Raw genomic sequence first — 16,953 nt, forward strand, 5'->3', positions numbered from 1 at the left:
CTGGGTCTTCATTGCTGTGTGCAGGCTTTCTCTAGCAGTGGTGAGCAGGGGCTACTTGTTGTGATGCATGGGCTTCTCCTTGTGGCTTCTCTCGTTGCAGAGCATGGTCTTTAGGTGCATGGGCGTCAGTAATTGTAGCACTTGGGCTTAGCTGTCTTGTTGTATGTGGAATCTTCCTGGACCAGAGTTCAAACCTGGGTCCCCTGCACTGGACCACCAGAGAATTCTAGCACAGCATTCTGAAATCGCCAAGCATAAGTTGTATGCAGCTGAGTGAAAAGATCAAAATGTACTCAGTTTTCCAGAAGTGCTGATGAACATGGAAAATGACAAAATCCTTTTACATACCCATTTACATAACTATTGACAAAAATATAAGCGTATATTGTTAAGGAGAGCATGATTATGATCAATTCCATAAAGAAAGAAACTGAAGTAATGTATAATAAATGGTTCAGAGGCCAAGCATTTGGTTACCATTCTTAAATGCTTTTCAAAATAGTTGATCCTCATGAAATGCAATGTACCAACAGTCTTGGGGTCTGTGTTGTTGCAGGGACACCGATAAGGGTAATGACATTTCCTCTTTGAGGAAGACAAGTGTTCAAGATCCAGGATTTGTTTAGGTTGTCCAGTCCTCTTCCATATTTACCACCAGGGAACCAATTAGTAAATCAATACCCAATAAAAATAAGTGTATCATGAATAAGTGAGGTCTGTAGAAATTAAATTCAATTGTGTGTGTATGTTGAATTTTAAAACCTATTTTTGTTCAAAGTGTGGATGGCATCTTAGTGATCCTTTAGCAATGTGCTTATGCTCAGTGCAAAACAAAAAATGCCACGAGTTCTTCAACTATAAGATAAGGTGTGCTTGCAAAGATAAAGCATATCAAATCTTCATTTGGTTGGTCGATATTAAGAATGGTCCTAATGTAGCCGATGCATGAATGTGAAGACTCATTTGCTCCCTGGAAAGAAGAAAGGTAAGTACTTAGTACTTATCAGAAAGTTGTGGAAAAAATAGGTAATTCTGACCTTCTTTATACTGAAGATGTCTTATTTTCTAGTAATTAGCCCAGCTTCTCAAGCTGGAGAGAAAAATTCTCTGATGCACTTCATGGATAAGGCAGTTATTTTCCCATTCCAGGGAACGTGGAAGCCTCCTTTCCAGATCTCAAGAGCTGCATGCAGTCAGATGAGGAGGGTCACTCATTAAATCTCCTCTGCATGAGCATTTCCACTCCTTGCTGTCCCTTCAGACCATCCTGCATTTAGTGGTATATGTACTGTTACTTTCAAAAAGACTATTGGTTTATTCTCTCTGTGAATAAAACCATACCTTAGGTCTACCATCTTTGCTGTATTCCCTCCTGTATGTCCATCTTCTTATGTTTCAATTGTTTATAAATCTGCCCGCAGGCATAATTATTAAATATTCAACATGAGGCCTATTTAAGGAAATCTATATCTGTGAATCTTCCAAATCTAGTAAATCAAGTAATCTGTAGAGAACAGTGTTCTCTGTTTGTAAAGGAAAAAAAAAAAAATCATTGTGTAAAGAGCAGTAGCTTTCCACTGCAACAATCAGATGTTTAAGAAAAATCAATATACTTGTTGACAGTGACAATTAGAGAGTTCTCCATCTTTCACCTCAATTTAGCCACAAAGAGACCCAAGATACTGGATATTCAGGGTTCATTAAGCATTGATGAAATATATCATGTAACAGTTACAGGGAAGAATACAGAAGAATTTACAACTATTACACTTCATTTTTAAAAGCATATTTTCCCACTAGAACAAGTTTTTGTTGTGATATGGCTTTTAAGTGGGTAATCTTTTCTGTCTGTTGTATAAATGGTCATGTGTATTACTTTGATCATAACTTATTTGTTACTTGACTAATGACAGGTCTTAAAGGTGATACAATATTTCCTTCATTACAATGTGAATATATTAGATTAGCATTTTGAATATTCTGTTCAGATGGATTGTAGGCAGAAGTATTTAATCTTTTTAGTGAATAAATATAGGCAGAAAGCATCAGAACAAAAGATTGAGTGGTCTTCCTAGGCCCAAGTTCTCATTCTTACATACAGAAAAAACTGTTGCATGTCCTGTTTCACTTTTTTAATAATTCAGTTTGACTGATGTCACATTTAAAAAATGAACAGATTTGTACTGTTAAAATTTTCTATAATGTCTCAAAAAGATAGATAGAATGAATGCTGGTGGATCCCTGGCTACTGGAAATATAAAATTTTCTTAGAGATTAGTTGTGATAATTCATGTGAAATGGTTATCATAATTTTGGTGCATAATAGAAGGTCAGTCATCATCAGTGGCAGCTCCAGAACTTCTGTATAAGACAGCATACAGTCAACAATCTGAAAGGAGAGTAAGAAGACTTGTTTTGAAGTTGTAATTTTTCATAGCAAGTATATTGCTTTTGTTTTGATTGTATATATTTTTTGATTTTCCTGGGAAGAAGCATGGATGGAACCTAATGTAAGTGGAAAATCCTCCCTGCACCCTACCAGGTCACACCGATGCCACATATGATTATTAAAGGCTTCATTTAGGGAAGATTGAGTCAGATGTTCCTCTATTTACAAGGGGGCATAGGCACTAATAACTAAAACACAGAGACCTGAGCCACGTCTTCAATTTTGCTTGAACTCCTACTGTCCACATGTACCTGATTTTTCCTGTAAACTCTGAGTAATTTGGCTTTACTGTATTGACTTGTTTTTCTTCTATTTTTTTATACTATTGTATTAAATTTTGGTTCATGAATTGTAATAATTCATCAAGGCTTCAACATTAAACATGTAGAATACACACTGTAATTTTGTACTGTGATTGTAGCATGTTTTATGCTCTAATCCTTTATATTAATGTTATCTTCATCTTAAAATAGCATATTTATCCTGTTTTCTTACTATCATTTATTGAGTTTCTATTTCTCCTTAATTCCTAGCTTATTTAATAAACCTTTCTAGTTTCTTTTCTCTTGTAAATTTCAGTCTCCCCAAATATCTACCATTTTCATTTATATATAAACTTTCCTAGTCTGTGATTGTATTAATTATTTATGATTTTAAAGTAATTAGCTAGAAATAAGAAATGAAAAGTTAGAACGCATTTAGCTTTTGTGCAACATTTTAACTTTTCAAGTGATGATTTCGTACTTTAGCCAATTCCTTTCAGCAGAAAGATGTAATGTAGCCCTCTGGTTGGTATTACTAGGGCTTATTATTCATTCAGCCTTCATTTATGTTTTAGTTTACATTCAGTTCAGTTCAGTCGTGTCCGACTCTTTTCGACCCCATGAATTGCAGCACGCCAGGCCTCCCTGTCCATCACCAACTCCCGGAGTTCACCCAAACTGATGTGCATCGAGTCGGTGATGCCATCCAGCCATCTCATCCTCTGTCGTCCCCTTCTCTTCCTGCCCCCAATCCCTCCCAGCATCAGAGTCTTTTCCAATGAGTCAAATCTTCACATGACGTGGCCAAAGCACTGGAGTTTCAGCTTTAGCATCAGTCCTTCCAAAGAATATCCAAGACTGATCTCCTTTAGAATGGACTGGTTGGATCTCCTTGCAGTCCAAGGGACTCTCAAGAGTCTTCTCCAGCAGCACAGTTCAAAAGCATCAATTCTTTGGCGCTCAGCTTTCTTCACAGTCCAACTCTCACATCCATACATGACCACTGGAAAAACATCTCAAAACTTCAAAGATAAATTAAAAACAGTTGTTGACTAAACAGATCCAGGAATATTTGTAGCCTAATTTATAACCTCTTTTTGATAAAATGAAAAAAAGTAATATATAAACTAATGTTATAGAAGCTGTATATAATTTTTATTATATACTTACTTATTTAACACCCCACTCGGCATGCACAGTATGAAATCATAAAAGCAACAAACATCGCTGTGCCAATACTTTGTAAGATTATTTGTACCAGGTGAAGGAGGTTTATTTTTCCAGTTACTTGATCTATGAACATTGCTGCCTTCTCATCAGCAATGGTGGCAGTCTGTAATAAAGTTAATAGTGTTTTGGGGGTAGTTTAGTGAAGCAAAATACTCAAAACTTTCAATTTATGTATCAGTTTTTTTTCAAAACACTACATAAATTTTAGTTACTTTTTTCTGTAAAACAAGGTAATGGAAGTCTCTTTGCATGTCAAAGAAGGTAATAAATGCCCAGGTGGAATATTTAGAGAAATACAATCATTTCCCTTAAACATGTTATATAGCATTCTTCAATACACTGACTTCTTTTTCAATACACTGGTCTTACAGAAATATTTTCCAGTTTCCCAAAGAATGTTTCTAGTGACAGAGGGAAATATCAGGGGTCAGCAGTTTTCTTCCTCTAAAGGCTTATAAAATGCATTTCCTAATTCTGTGGCTAATCCATTCCATGATTTTTATACTAAAAATGTCTTGGCAGGAGATAAACTGCCTACATTTACTATAATCTCATCTTTATAAACTTGGTTGGTTTTTATTAACACTACAATATTCACACTGAGTTATTTGGAATGTCATTTTTGCATGACAAGCACTATGACAAGAGATAGTGTTTAATAGATGCATTATGGAAATAATCTTGAATGATAGGAAGTACTTTCTAAAATAAAAACACTGAAATCTAACATAATCCTGATATTTCTGCATGGCTTGGTTCTCTCACAATAATTAATTATATAATTAATAAAGCATAAACTTGCCCACATGAGTAATGGAAACTCATACAACTTCAAATACTATCCACACTTACTCAATTTTCAATCATCCAAGGTTTTTTCTATATACAAAGATGTTTACTATTTTAGTGACTAATAGATAAAAATACTAACCTCATTAAGCCAAAGAATAGGCACCAAATAGTTCTGCTTTAGGTGCTTTAATGCTCTGTAATACACATTGAAAATAAGTATAAAATATTAAATAATTATGGAAATAATTATATATTATGCATGCATAACAGAAATGTTAGTAATTATCTCTATACATGAATGTTCAGAAGCTAGTTGCTGTTGTGTCTTGGTTAAATTCCTTGATTTTTGTTCCATGTGATGAATAATTTAAATTTTAATGTCTGTTTCTGAGTTTTATAATCACTCTTATGAATCTTTCTAATATATATTTCTAATTAGATTCACTTTTGCTAATCATTTATTTTCCCTTTCAACAAGTGATGCCCAGGAAACTGAGAGTCAATTCCTAGGCAGGTTGCTAAGAAGTCCGGGGTCCCCAAGGAGAGTGGGGTCCAGAATTCTCAAGGAGGAAGAAAGGACAAACTTTTTTATCCTCTATATTCCTTAGGATTATATAACAATAATGTAACCTGCTTGAGGACAGTTTCTGGAAAAAAAAAAAAAAACATTCTGGCTAATCCTGTTATCATAAAATGTAAATTATGGGAGTGGGTCTAGTAAGGTCTTTACAACCTCCAGACATTGTTTTGATTCACTGTAATAACTGATTAAAAGTATATAACTCCATTGCTAACACTAGTGATGGGGTACTCTTTCTGCCCTCTTCTGATGTCTATGTCAGAAGCTTTCTCTACCTCTTTTATACTTTGAAAAAAACTTTATTACACAAAAGTTCTGAGCAATTAAGCTGCGTCTCTGGCCCTGGATTGAATTCTTCTCCTCCAGAGGCCAAGAATCCCAGTGTCTTTTGTGGTTTGGCAACAACCCTTCAAAACTAAACTTCGAATTCTGGAACCTACTGTCATAGAAATATTTGGACAGCTAGTGGAATGAGCAATACCACCATACACTCATTCCAAAATGTGTGTAAATACCATTTCAATACAAACTAGATATAATTCTAAATTGCAAATGAAAGTTATTAGCATTTAACAATTTAATGAATTAAGCCAAAGAAGTTGAAATTTTATTTTATATGTGTTTTTTCATCATATTGGATTATTACTGCATGAGTTTATTCAAGAAAACTAAGAAGTGGCAAGAATACACAGAACTATACAAAAAAGATCTTCACAACCCAGATAATCGTGATGGTATGATCACTCACCTAGAGGCAGACATCCTGGAATGTGAAATCAAGTAGGCCTTAAGAAGCATCACTATGAACAAAGCTAGTGGAGGTGATGGAATTCCAGTTGAGCTATTTCAAGTCCTAAAAGATGATGCTGTGAAAGTGCTGCACTCAATATACCAGCAAATTGGAAAACTCAGCAGTGGCCACAGGACTGGAAAAGGTTAGTTTTCATTCCAATCCCAAAGAAAGACAATGCCAAAGAATGCTCAAACTACCTCACAATTGCACTAGTAAAGTAATGCTCAAAATTCTCCAAGCCAGGCTTCAGCAATACATGAACTGTGAACTTCCAGATGTTCAAGCTGGTTTTAGAAAACGCAGAGGAACCAGAGACCAAATTGCCAGCATCCTTTGGATCATCAAAAATGCAAGAAAGTTCCAGAAAAATTTCTGCATTATTGACTAAACCAAAGCCTTTGACTGTGTTGACACAATAAACTGTGGAAAATTCTGAAAGAGATGGGAATACCAGACCACCTGACCTGCCTCCTGAGAAACCTGTATGCAGGTCAAGAAGCAACAGTTAGAACTGGACACGGAACAACAGACTGGTTCCAAACTGGAAAAGGAGTACGTCAAGGCTGTAAATTGTCACCCTGCTTATTTAACTTCTCTGCAGAGTACATCATGAGAAACACTGGGCTGGAGGAAGCACAAGCTGGAATCAAGATTGCCGGGAGAAATACCCATAACCTCAATATGCAGATGACACTCTTATGGCAGAAAGCAAAGAAGAACTAAAGAGCCTCTTGATGAAAGTGAAAGAGGAGAGTGAAAGTTGGCTTAAAGCTCAACATTCAGAAAACTAATATCATGGCATCTGGTCCCATCACTTCATGGCAAATTGATGGGTGAACTGTGGAAATAGTGACAGACTTTATTTTTTTAGGTTCCAAAATCCCTGCAGATGGTGACTGCAGCCATGAGATTAAAAGACACTTGCTCCTTGGAAGAAAAATTATGACCAACCTAGACAGCATATTAAAAAGCAGAGACGGGAGGGGGGTTCATGTTTGGGAACGCATGTACACCCGTGGTGGATTCATGTCAATGTATGGCAAAACCAATACAGTATTGTAAAGTAAAATACAGTAAAAATAAAAATTAAAAAAAAAAAAAGCAGAGACATTACTTTGCCAACAAAGGTCCATCTAATCAAAGCTATGGTTTTTCCAGTAGTCATGTATAGATGTGAGAATAGGACTATAAAGAAAGCTGAGCGCCAAAGAATTTATGCTTTTGAACTGTGGTGTTGGAGAAGACTGTGGTGTTGAGAGTCCCTTGGACTGCAAGAAGTTCAAACCTTTCCATCCTCAAGGAAATCGGTCCTGAATATTAATTGGAAGGACTGATTCTGAAGCTGAAACTCCAATACTTTTGCAACCTGATGCGAAGAACTGACTCATTTGAAAAATCCCTGCTGGTGGGAAAGATTGAAGGTAGGAGAAGGGGAAGACAGAGGATGAGTAGGCTGGATGGCATCACTGACTCAATGGACATGAGTTTGATTAAACTCCAGGAGTTGGTGATGGACAGGGAGGCCTGGAGGGCTGTAGTCCATGGAGTTTCAAAGAGTCAGACATGACTGAGCAACTGAACTGAACTGAACTGATGGTGACAAAGAATACATTAATCCACAGCTTAGAGTTTCTTCAGTCAGAAATTCTTGGACATAGGCCTTCAAATCATTTAATGGTCATAGTTTTCTTTAGTAGCCTATTTTGACATTCCTAAAGGGGCAGATATTCTAAATTTATGTAGAAATTAGAAAAAAAATTATCTCTAAATCTTTAAGAGTATCAGTAATAAACCTGGTAGCAAGAGTTGAGATGCAAACCTCTTAGGTGCCAACATGGAAGGATATAACCATGCTGATACACTTAGCGTGGGTGGCTGTGACAGGCGCATTTAGCCTGGCCAAGAGGAGCTACCCCAGTCTGAGGTCAGGGGCAGAAGCCAGGAGGACCCCATGCTAGAGGGGCGGTGGCCAAGAGGAGTTACCCCATGTCCGAGGTCAGGGGCAGCGGCTGAGAGTGCCAGGCTGCGACGGTGCAGGAACGGCAGAGAGGAGCTACCCCAGTCCGAGGTCAGGGGCGGCAGCCGAGAGGATCTACCCCACGCCCGAGGCCAGGGGCGGTGGCCAGGAGGAGCAACCCCAACTCCAAGGAGCAGTGGCTGCGCAGGCAGAGGGCCTCCAAGGTAAGGAGCAGTGGTTGTTCTTTGTTGGATCAGCCGTGAAGAGATATCCCACGTCCAAGGTAAGAGAAACCCAAGTAAGATGGTAGGTGTTGCAAGAGGGCATCAGAGGACAGACACACTGAAATCATACTCACAGAAAACTAGTCAATCTAATCACACTAGACCACAGCCTTGTCTAACTCAAAAAACTAAGCCATGCACGTGGGGCCACCCAAGATGGGCGGGTCATGGTGGAGAGGTCTGACAGAATGTGGTCCACTGGAGAAGGGAATGGCAAACCACTTCAGTATTCTTGCCTTGAGAATCCCATGAACAGTATGAAAAGGCAAAATATTAGGACACTGAAAGAGGAACTCCCCAGGTGAGTAGGTGCCCAATATGCTACTAGAGATCAATGGAGAAATAACTCCAGAAAGAATGAAGAGATGGAGCCAAAGCAAAAACAATACCCAGTTGTGGATGTGACTGGTGATAGAAGCAAGATCTGATGCTGTAAAGAGCAATATTGTATAGGAACTTGGAATGTCAGGTCAATGAATCAAGGCAAATTGGAAGTGGTCAGACAGGAGATGGCAAGAGTGAACGTTGACATTCTAGGAATCAGCGAACTAAAATGGACTGGAATGGGTGAATTTAACTCAGATGACCATTATATCTACTGCTGCGGGCAGGAATCCCTTAGAAGAAACGGAGTAGCCATCATGGTCAACAAAAGAATCCGAAATGCAGGACTTGGATGCAATCTCAAACATGACAGAATGATCTCTGTTCATTTCCAAGGCAAACCATTCAATATCAGAATAATCCAAGTCTATGCCCCGACCAGTAATGCTGAAGAAGCTGAAGTTGAACGTTTCTGTGAAGACCTACAAGACCTTTTAGAACTAACACCCAAAAAAGATGTCCTTTTCATTATAGGGGACTGAAATGCAAAGGTAGGAAGTCAAGAAACACCTGGAGTAACAGGCAAATTTGGCCTTGGAATGTGGAATGTAGCAGGGCAAAGACTAGTAGAGTTTTGGCAAGAGAATGCACTGGTCATAGCAAACACCCTCTTCCAACAACACAAGAGAAGACTCTACACATGGACATCACCAGATGGTCAACACCGAAATCAGATTGATTATGTTCTTTGCAGAAACTCTATGCAGTCAACAAAAACAAGCCAAGGAGCTGACTGTGGCTCAGATCATAAACTCCTTATTGCCATATTCAGACTTAAATTGAAGAAAGTAGGGAAAACGACTAGACCATTCAGGTATGACCTAAATCAAATCCCTTATGGTTATACAGTGGAAGTGAGAAATAGATTTAAGGGACTAGATCTGATAGACAGAGTGCCTGATGAACTATGGACTGGGGTTCATGACATAGCACAGGAGACAGGGATCAAGACCATCCCCATGGAAGTAAATGCAAAAAAGCAAAATGGCTGTCTGGCTAGGCTTTACAAATAGCTGTGAAAAGAAGAGACACGAAAAGCAAAGGAGAAAAGGAAAGATACAAGCATCTGAATGCAGAGTTCCAAAGAATAGCAAGGAGAGATAAGAAAGCCTTACTCAGTGATCAATGCAAAGAAATAGAGGAAAAGAACAGAATGGGAAAGACTAGAGATTTCTTCAAGAAAATTTACCAAGGGAACATTTCATCCAAAGATGGGCTCAATAAAGGACAGAAATGGTCTGGACCTAACAGAAGCAGAAGATATTAAGAAGAGGTGGCAAGAATACACAGAAGAACTGTACAAAAAAGATCTTCACGACCCAGGTAATCACGATGGTGTGATCACTCACCTAGAGCCAGACATCCTGGACTGTGAAGTCAAGTGGGCCTTAGCAAGCACCACTACGAACAAAGCTAATGGAGGTGATAGAATTCCAGTTGAGCTATTTCATATCCTGAAAGATGATGCTGTGAAAGTGCTGCACTCAATATGCCAGCAAATTGGAAAACTCAGCAGTGGCCACAGGACTGGAAAAGGTCAGTTTTCATTCCAATCCCAAAGAAAGGCAATGCCAAAGAATGCTCAAACTACTGCACAATTGCACTCATCTCACATGCTAGTAAAGTAATGCTAAAATGTCTCCAAGTCAGGCTTCAGCAATACGTGAACCATGAATTTCCTGATGTTCAAGCTGGTTTTAGAAAAGGCAGAGGAACCAGAGATCAAATTGCCAACATCTGCTTGATCATCAAAAAAGCAATAGAGTTCCAGAAAAACATTAATTCTGCTTTATTGACTATGCCAAAGCCATTGACCGTGTGGATCACAATAAACTGTGGAAAATTCTGAAAGAGATGGGAATACCAGACCACCTGACCTGCCTCTTGAGAAACCTGTATGCAGGTCAGGAAGCAACAGTTAGAATTGGACATAGAACAACAGACTGGTTCCAAATAGGAAAGGAGTATGTCAAGGCTGTATATTGTCACCCTGCTTATTTAACTTCTCTGCAGAGTACATCATGAAAAACACTGGGCTGGAAGAAGCACAAGCTGGAATCAAGATTGCCGGGAGAAATATCAATTGCCTCAGATATGCAGATGACACCACCCTTATGGCAGAAAGTGAAGAGGAACTAAAAGGCCTCTTGATGAAAGTGAAAGTGGAGAGTTAAAAAGTTGGCTTAAAGCTCAACATTCAGAAAACGAAGATCATGGCATCCAGTCTCATCACTTCATGGGAAATAGATGGGGAAACAGTGGAAACAGTGTCAGACTTTATTTTTTGGGGCTCCAAAATCACTGCATGGTGATTGCAGCCATGAAATTAAAAGACACTTACTCCTTGGAAGGAAAGTTATGACCAACCTAGATAGCATATTCAAAAGCAGAGACATTACTTTGCTAACAAACGTCCATCTAGTCAAGGCCCTGTTTTTACCTGTGATCATGTATGGATGTGAGAGTTGGACTGTGAAGAAAGCTGAGCACCAAAGGATTGATGCTTTTGAACTGTGGTGTTGGAAAATACTCTTGAGAGTCCCTTGGGCTGCAAGGAGATCCAATCAATCCATTGTGAAGGAGATCAGCCCTGGGATTTCTTTGGAAGGAATCATGCTAAAGCTGAAACTCCAGTGCTTCAGGCACCCCATGCGAAGAGTTGACTCATTGGAAAAGACTCTGATGCTGCAAGGGATTCAGGGCAGGAGAAGGGGACGACCAAGGATGAGATGGCTGGATGGCATCACTGACTCGATGAACATGAGTCTGAGTGAACTCCAGGAGTTGATGATGGACAGGGAGACCTGGCGTGCTGTGATTCATGGGGTCGCAAAGAGTTGGACATGACTGAGCAACTGATCTGAACTGATACAATTTTTCATATTTCCTTTTACATTTTTTTCTGTACATATATATTTTCTTCATACAAATTTGTTTATGCAGGCCATTCACTGCCTGTCTTCCTAGTCCAGCTACCTAAATTTCAGTAGAACTTTCTTTTATTTCTATTTACCAACATTTTGTTTTATAGAGGTTCAGGTAGAGTTTTACTTTCATGACTCCTATTATTATCTGTGTTTGGTCAATGCCTTGGGCTAAATAACTCTGATCATCTACATTACTTTAAAAAACAGATTTTTTTTTTTTACATTGGAGTATAATTGCTTTACAGTGCTGTGTTAATTTCTTCTGTACAACAGCATGAATCAGTTATAAGTATACATAAACCCCCTTCATCTTCAGCCTGCCTGCCACCCCTCTACATCATCACAAAGCACTGAGCGAACTCCCTGTGTGATACAGCAGCTTCCCACTACCTGTTTTACACATGGTTGTGTGTTTACGTCAGGGCTGCTCTCTCAATCCATTCTACCCTCTCCTTCCCTCGCTGTGTCCACACATCCATTCTTACATCCTCATCTCTACTCCAGCCCTGCCAATAGGTTCATCGGTGTCCCTTTTCTAGATTGCATATATATGTGTTAATGTATGATATTTTTCTGACTTAGAGTACTTGAATTTTATATTCTTTCCCCTTCTTTTCATAGATATATTCTCATTCTTACAAGAAAATACTAAAAATCATAATGAAACTTGTTCAAGAGACTCACTCAATTTTTCTTGCTGGTTTAACCAACATATTGATCTGCAGCCGTTTTGCAAACTGTAGAGTGAATCCAGTTACCTAAAGACAGAACAAACTAAATTAATTATCCACTTCCTTAAAAAAAAAAGCATTAATCCAAAATTTATTCTTACTGTTACATAGAACCGAAGGTGAAACTCTACTACTTGAAATTTATTAAATAATAATTGGACATATTGCATCATGCACACATAATTCTCCATAGTTAAATTTTGTGTGTACACGAATGGGTGTATACAGATGTATATGCCCATGCATATACAGGCACACAAAATTCCTTTGCCCATCCTAATGCCTAGGCTTTATTTAAATTTATGATATTTATTTGAACTGGTTTTGAGGGGTTCACAACAATAGTACTGAAACCCAGAACTCATATACTGTAAACAAATCCTGAACGTTGCATGATTAAGGATATATCAGTCAAAACCCATATATCATGCATATAATTATAATACTACTTATTATTCTTTAAACTGAAATGTGACTCCTAAAATTCTGGCATATCATTTAAACTTTGAAAAGGAGAATATTAAATGGAAAGTTGAAAATTGTTACTCTATAGGAAATTTAATAGATTTTTCCCTATACTGAGTATAATGAATCTTACCTCAAATGCATATATATCTGTAAAATCTTTTAATTGCTTGTAATCTACAGTGTTCCTTCATGTGAGCAGTACTTGCAGTTAAGTTATAAAATGAGCATAAAATTGTACTTTATACCAAATTGTTTTAAGTAAAATCATTTTTGTCATAGCTTTCTCTGACCTATGAACAATTTAAAAAGTCTATAAAATTCCACATGCTAAAAAAACTAAAACAGAATTACTTCATCTCATAAGCAACAACAGGAAAATAAATGTAATTTTCCTTGATATAAAAGTAAGTAATTTATCAAGATTGTGATGCAGTAAATATAACCAATAAATGTGATTGAGAAAATGGAGAGAATTTAATTCTTCTTTCATTAAAAAAATAATGTTAAACCAAACAGGTCAATAATGTAGTTGCTTACAGGTTCAACATCTAAGTATGTGCTATGTTCTTCTTCATTTGGACTTAAGCCTTCAACAGGTTCTGCAATTTCTGGACTTGCATGTAGAAAATGAGGAAGTGAAATGTACACAGGTTTTCCTGAAAGCAAGTTTTAAAAGACAAATGATATAAATACTTTTTCTTATTATACATCCTTCTCAGAAAAGATTTCCTTGAAGATAAAGCTTTTTAAGTTAAAAATGAAATGCAAAGTTTGCTTTGACTACTAATTGGATGGTGAGGGTTAGAGACGATTATAGCATGTAATCACTTTTGAACAATAACAAAAAAGAAATGTAACCAGTCATCCTTTAGGTGTTTATTTCCTATAAGTAAGGCTTAGCTGGCCTTCTCTGCTAGCTCAGTGGTAAAGAATCCGCCTACCAATACAGGAGATGCAGGTTTGATCGCTGGGTCAGGAAGATCCCCTGGAGGAGGAAATGGCAACCACTCCATTTTCTTGACTGGGAAATTCCATGAAAAGAGGAGTCTGGCAGGCTACAGTCCATGAGGTCGAAAAGAGTCAGATAGGACTTAGCAACTAAGCAACAATGGCAAAGCTTAGCTGCTGAACACAAAGTTACAACCATATACCTACATGTTTCAGGTAGTAATATGTCTATGGACTGATAATTTTTAAAAGAGATTCTTCTTTCTTTCTTCACACCTACACCAATATGAAATAGGTGAGCAAAATATGATAACCTCCAAATTTTGAGTCAATTCTTGTTTTGGAGACTTCCTGAAATACACTTATTTTTATTCACCATTTTCTAGGATAGAAAAGTTAGAAAAATGTTAGATAAGTTGGGATGTTTAAAGTATTCTGGTAACTAATTTTATCCTAAATCTAAAAAGAGCACAGAGATTCTGCACAGCACAGAACACCATCAAAAATGAAGAGGCCACCTATGGGATGGGAAAAATATTTTCAGAACTTGTATCCCATAAGTAAGTAACATCCAAAATATACAAGGAATTCACACAACTCAAAAAAATAATCAGTTAAAAAATGAGCAAAGAACCTTAAAATTTATTTTCCAAAGTAGCACAGAAGAATATCAGGGTGGTTTTACCTAATAACAACTAAATTTTGCAACAGTGAAAATCAGAACAAAAACAGCCTACCACCTTCTGCCATTGTTGCTTTCTCACTTTAAATTTCTTGTGGAAAACAATCCTGGCTTAAGTTTACCCAGTTTAAAGAATAATGCAAATTATGCCATGGATTGTGACATGAAGAACCTGTAAACTCACCTTCTTTGCATTTGCTAATGTCAAGCACACCATATAAGGTACAATTTTTTGAGAGAAGTTTTTCTGTGCAGAAACAGTGGTTGTCTGGATTTTGAAGTGGAGATGCAAAAATCCTGGATGGAAGAACAAATCTATACACAGGGGTTCCTTTTAGATTAATTTCGGCTCCAAACACAGCATAAAATGACCTAAACACAGATACAAAAGAGGTTCATTCTGGGAAACCGAACTTCGTTCTGGAGATCCATTTTCTCCTATTTTTAAATTTACATTATTGCATTAACTTAGGAAAATTATGTAATCTTATTAGAATTCCTGTTTAATTCTTAGGAAAAAAATATTGAGAGATTTTAAGGTATGCCAGAACTCAATACTTGGATATGAGCTATTCTTACCTTTGTTTTCAAAAGCTTCTGAGATTAATTTTTGTGTGTGAACTGCAATAGAGTATTCATCCCTTGAGATGGGAATGGCAACCACTCTAGTTTTGTTGCCTGGAGAATCGCACAGATAGCGGAGCCTGGTGGGCCACAGTTACAGTCCACAGAGTCGCAAAGAGCTGGACATGACTGAGCGAGTAACCACATAGAGTATACAGCACACGTTTCTCATGGTTCATTTCTTCTGTGGATTAATTATCGATGACTCTCAAATCCCTAATTTGTGCCCAGTTTCAATGAGATAAAAATAAAGTTTCAATGTCCCAAAACTTAATCATGGAGAGAAGTTCTGCTTGAGTGTGTGCATGCTGGTGTTTAACATCTGCCTCTACACTCCCATCATTTACAGCTATCCACCATAACTTGGCAATGCACTCAATCCCACTATATACTTTTTTTTTTTTGATACCCGGATGACCTTAGCTCAAACTACCGCACAATTGCACTCATCTCACATGCTAGTAAAGTAATGCTCAAAATTCTCCAAGCTAGGCTTCAGCAATACATGAACCGTGAACTTCCTGATGTTCAAGCTGGTTTTAGAAAAGGCAGAGGAACCAGAGATCAAATTGCCAACATCTGTTGGATCATGGAAAAAGCAAGAGAGTTCCAGAAAAACATCTATTTCTGCTTTATTGACTATGCCAAAGCCTTTGACTGTGTGGATCACAATAAACTGGAAAATTCCCATGAAAGAGATGGGAATACCAGACCACCTGACCTGCCTCTTGAGAAATGTGTGTGCAGGTCAGGAAGCAACAGTTAGAACTGGACATGGAACAACAGACTGGTTTCAAATAGGAAAAAGAGTACATCAAGGCTGTATACTGTCACCCTGCTTATTTAACTTCTATGCAGAGTACATCATGAGAAACACTGGGCTGGATGAAGCACAAGCTGGAATCAAGATTGCCGGGAGAAATATCAATCACCTCAGATATGCAGATGACACCACCCTTATGGCAGAAAGTGAAGAAGAACTAAAAAGCCTCTTGATGAAAGTGAAAGAGGAGAGTGAAAAAGTTGGCTTAAAGCTCAACATTCAGAAAACGAAGATCATGGCATCCAGTCTCATCACTTCATGGGAAATAGATGGGGAAACAGTGGAAACAGTGTCAGACTTTATTTTTGGGGGCTCCCAAATCACTGCAGATGGTGATTGCAGTCATGAAATTAAAAGATGCTTACTCCTTGGAAGAAAAGTGATGACCAACCTAGATAGTATATTCAAAAGCAGAGACATTACTTTGCCAACAAAGGTCCGTCTAGTCAAGGCTATGATTTTTCCTGTGGTCATGTATGGATGTGAGAGTTGGACTGTGAAGAAGGCTGAGCACTGAAGAATGGATGGTTTTGAACTGTGGTGTTGGAGAAGACTCTTGAGAGTCCCTTGGACTGCAAGGAGATCCAACCAGTCCATTCTGAAGGAGATCAGCCCTGGGATTTCTTTGGAGGGAATGATGCTAAAGCTGAAACTCCAGTACTTTGGCTACCTCATGCGAAGAGTTGACTCATTGGAAAAGACTCTGATGCTGGGAGGGATTAGGGGCAAGAGGAGAAGGTGACGACCAAGGATGAGATGGCTGGATGGCATCACTGACTCGATGGACGCGAGTCTGAGTGAACTCCGGGAGTTGGTGATGGACAGGGAGGCCTGGCGTGCTGCGATTCATGGGGTCGCAAAGAGTTGGACACGACTGAGCGACTGAACTGAACTGAACTGACCTTATTTGAAGAAATTCTGCTTTCTTCAGTTTTACAGATAAGAAAAGTTTCAGAGATCTTCAAAGCTTTCTCAACCAGACAGAATTTAGAAACTAAATGTTTCAAGCATACCCAGT

The 16,953-nt window shown here is 38.1% G+C and overlaps 1 protein-coding gene across 1 annotated transcript in view; it reads right to left on the reverse strand.

The window, feature by feature from the left end:
* Positions 1–897: 897 nt before the first annotated feature.
* LOC138079825 (platelet glycoprotein 4-like) overlaps positions 898–16,953 on the reverse strand; it is a 61,125-nt gene continuing 45,069 nt past the window's right edge. Inside the window, exons 8-13 of the mRNA XM_068972540.1 lie at positions 14,673–14,860; positions 13,396–13,514; positions 12,344–12,417; positions 4,874–4,928; positions 3,883–4,045; positions 898–970 (exon numbers count right to left, since the gene is read on the reverse strand). Of these exons, the coding sequence (XP_068828641.1) occupies positions 3,887–4,045; positions 4,874–4,928; positions 12,344–12,417; positions 13,396–13,514; positions 14,673–14,860 (595 nt within the window). The 3' untranslated portion in view covers positions 898–970; positions 3,883–3,886. The remainder of the gene's footprint in view (positions 971–3,882; positions 4,046–4,873; positions 4,929–12,343; positions 12,418–13,395; positions 13,515–14,672; positions 14,861–16,953) is intronic.

This window comes from Capricornis sumatraensis, chromosome 5 (genome assembly GCF_032405125.1).
Source record: "Capricornis sumatraensis isolate serow.1 chromosome 5, serow.2, whole genome shotgun sequence".
Lineage (NCBI taxonomy): Eukaryota > Metazoa > Chordata > Mammalia > Artiodactyla > Bovidae > Capricornis > Capricornis sumatraensis.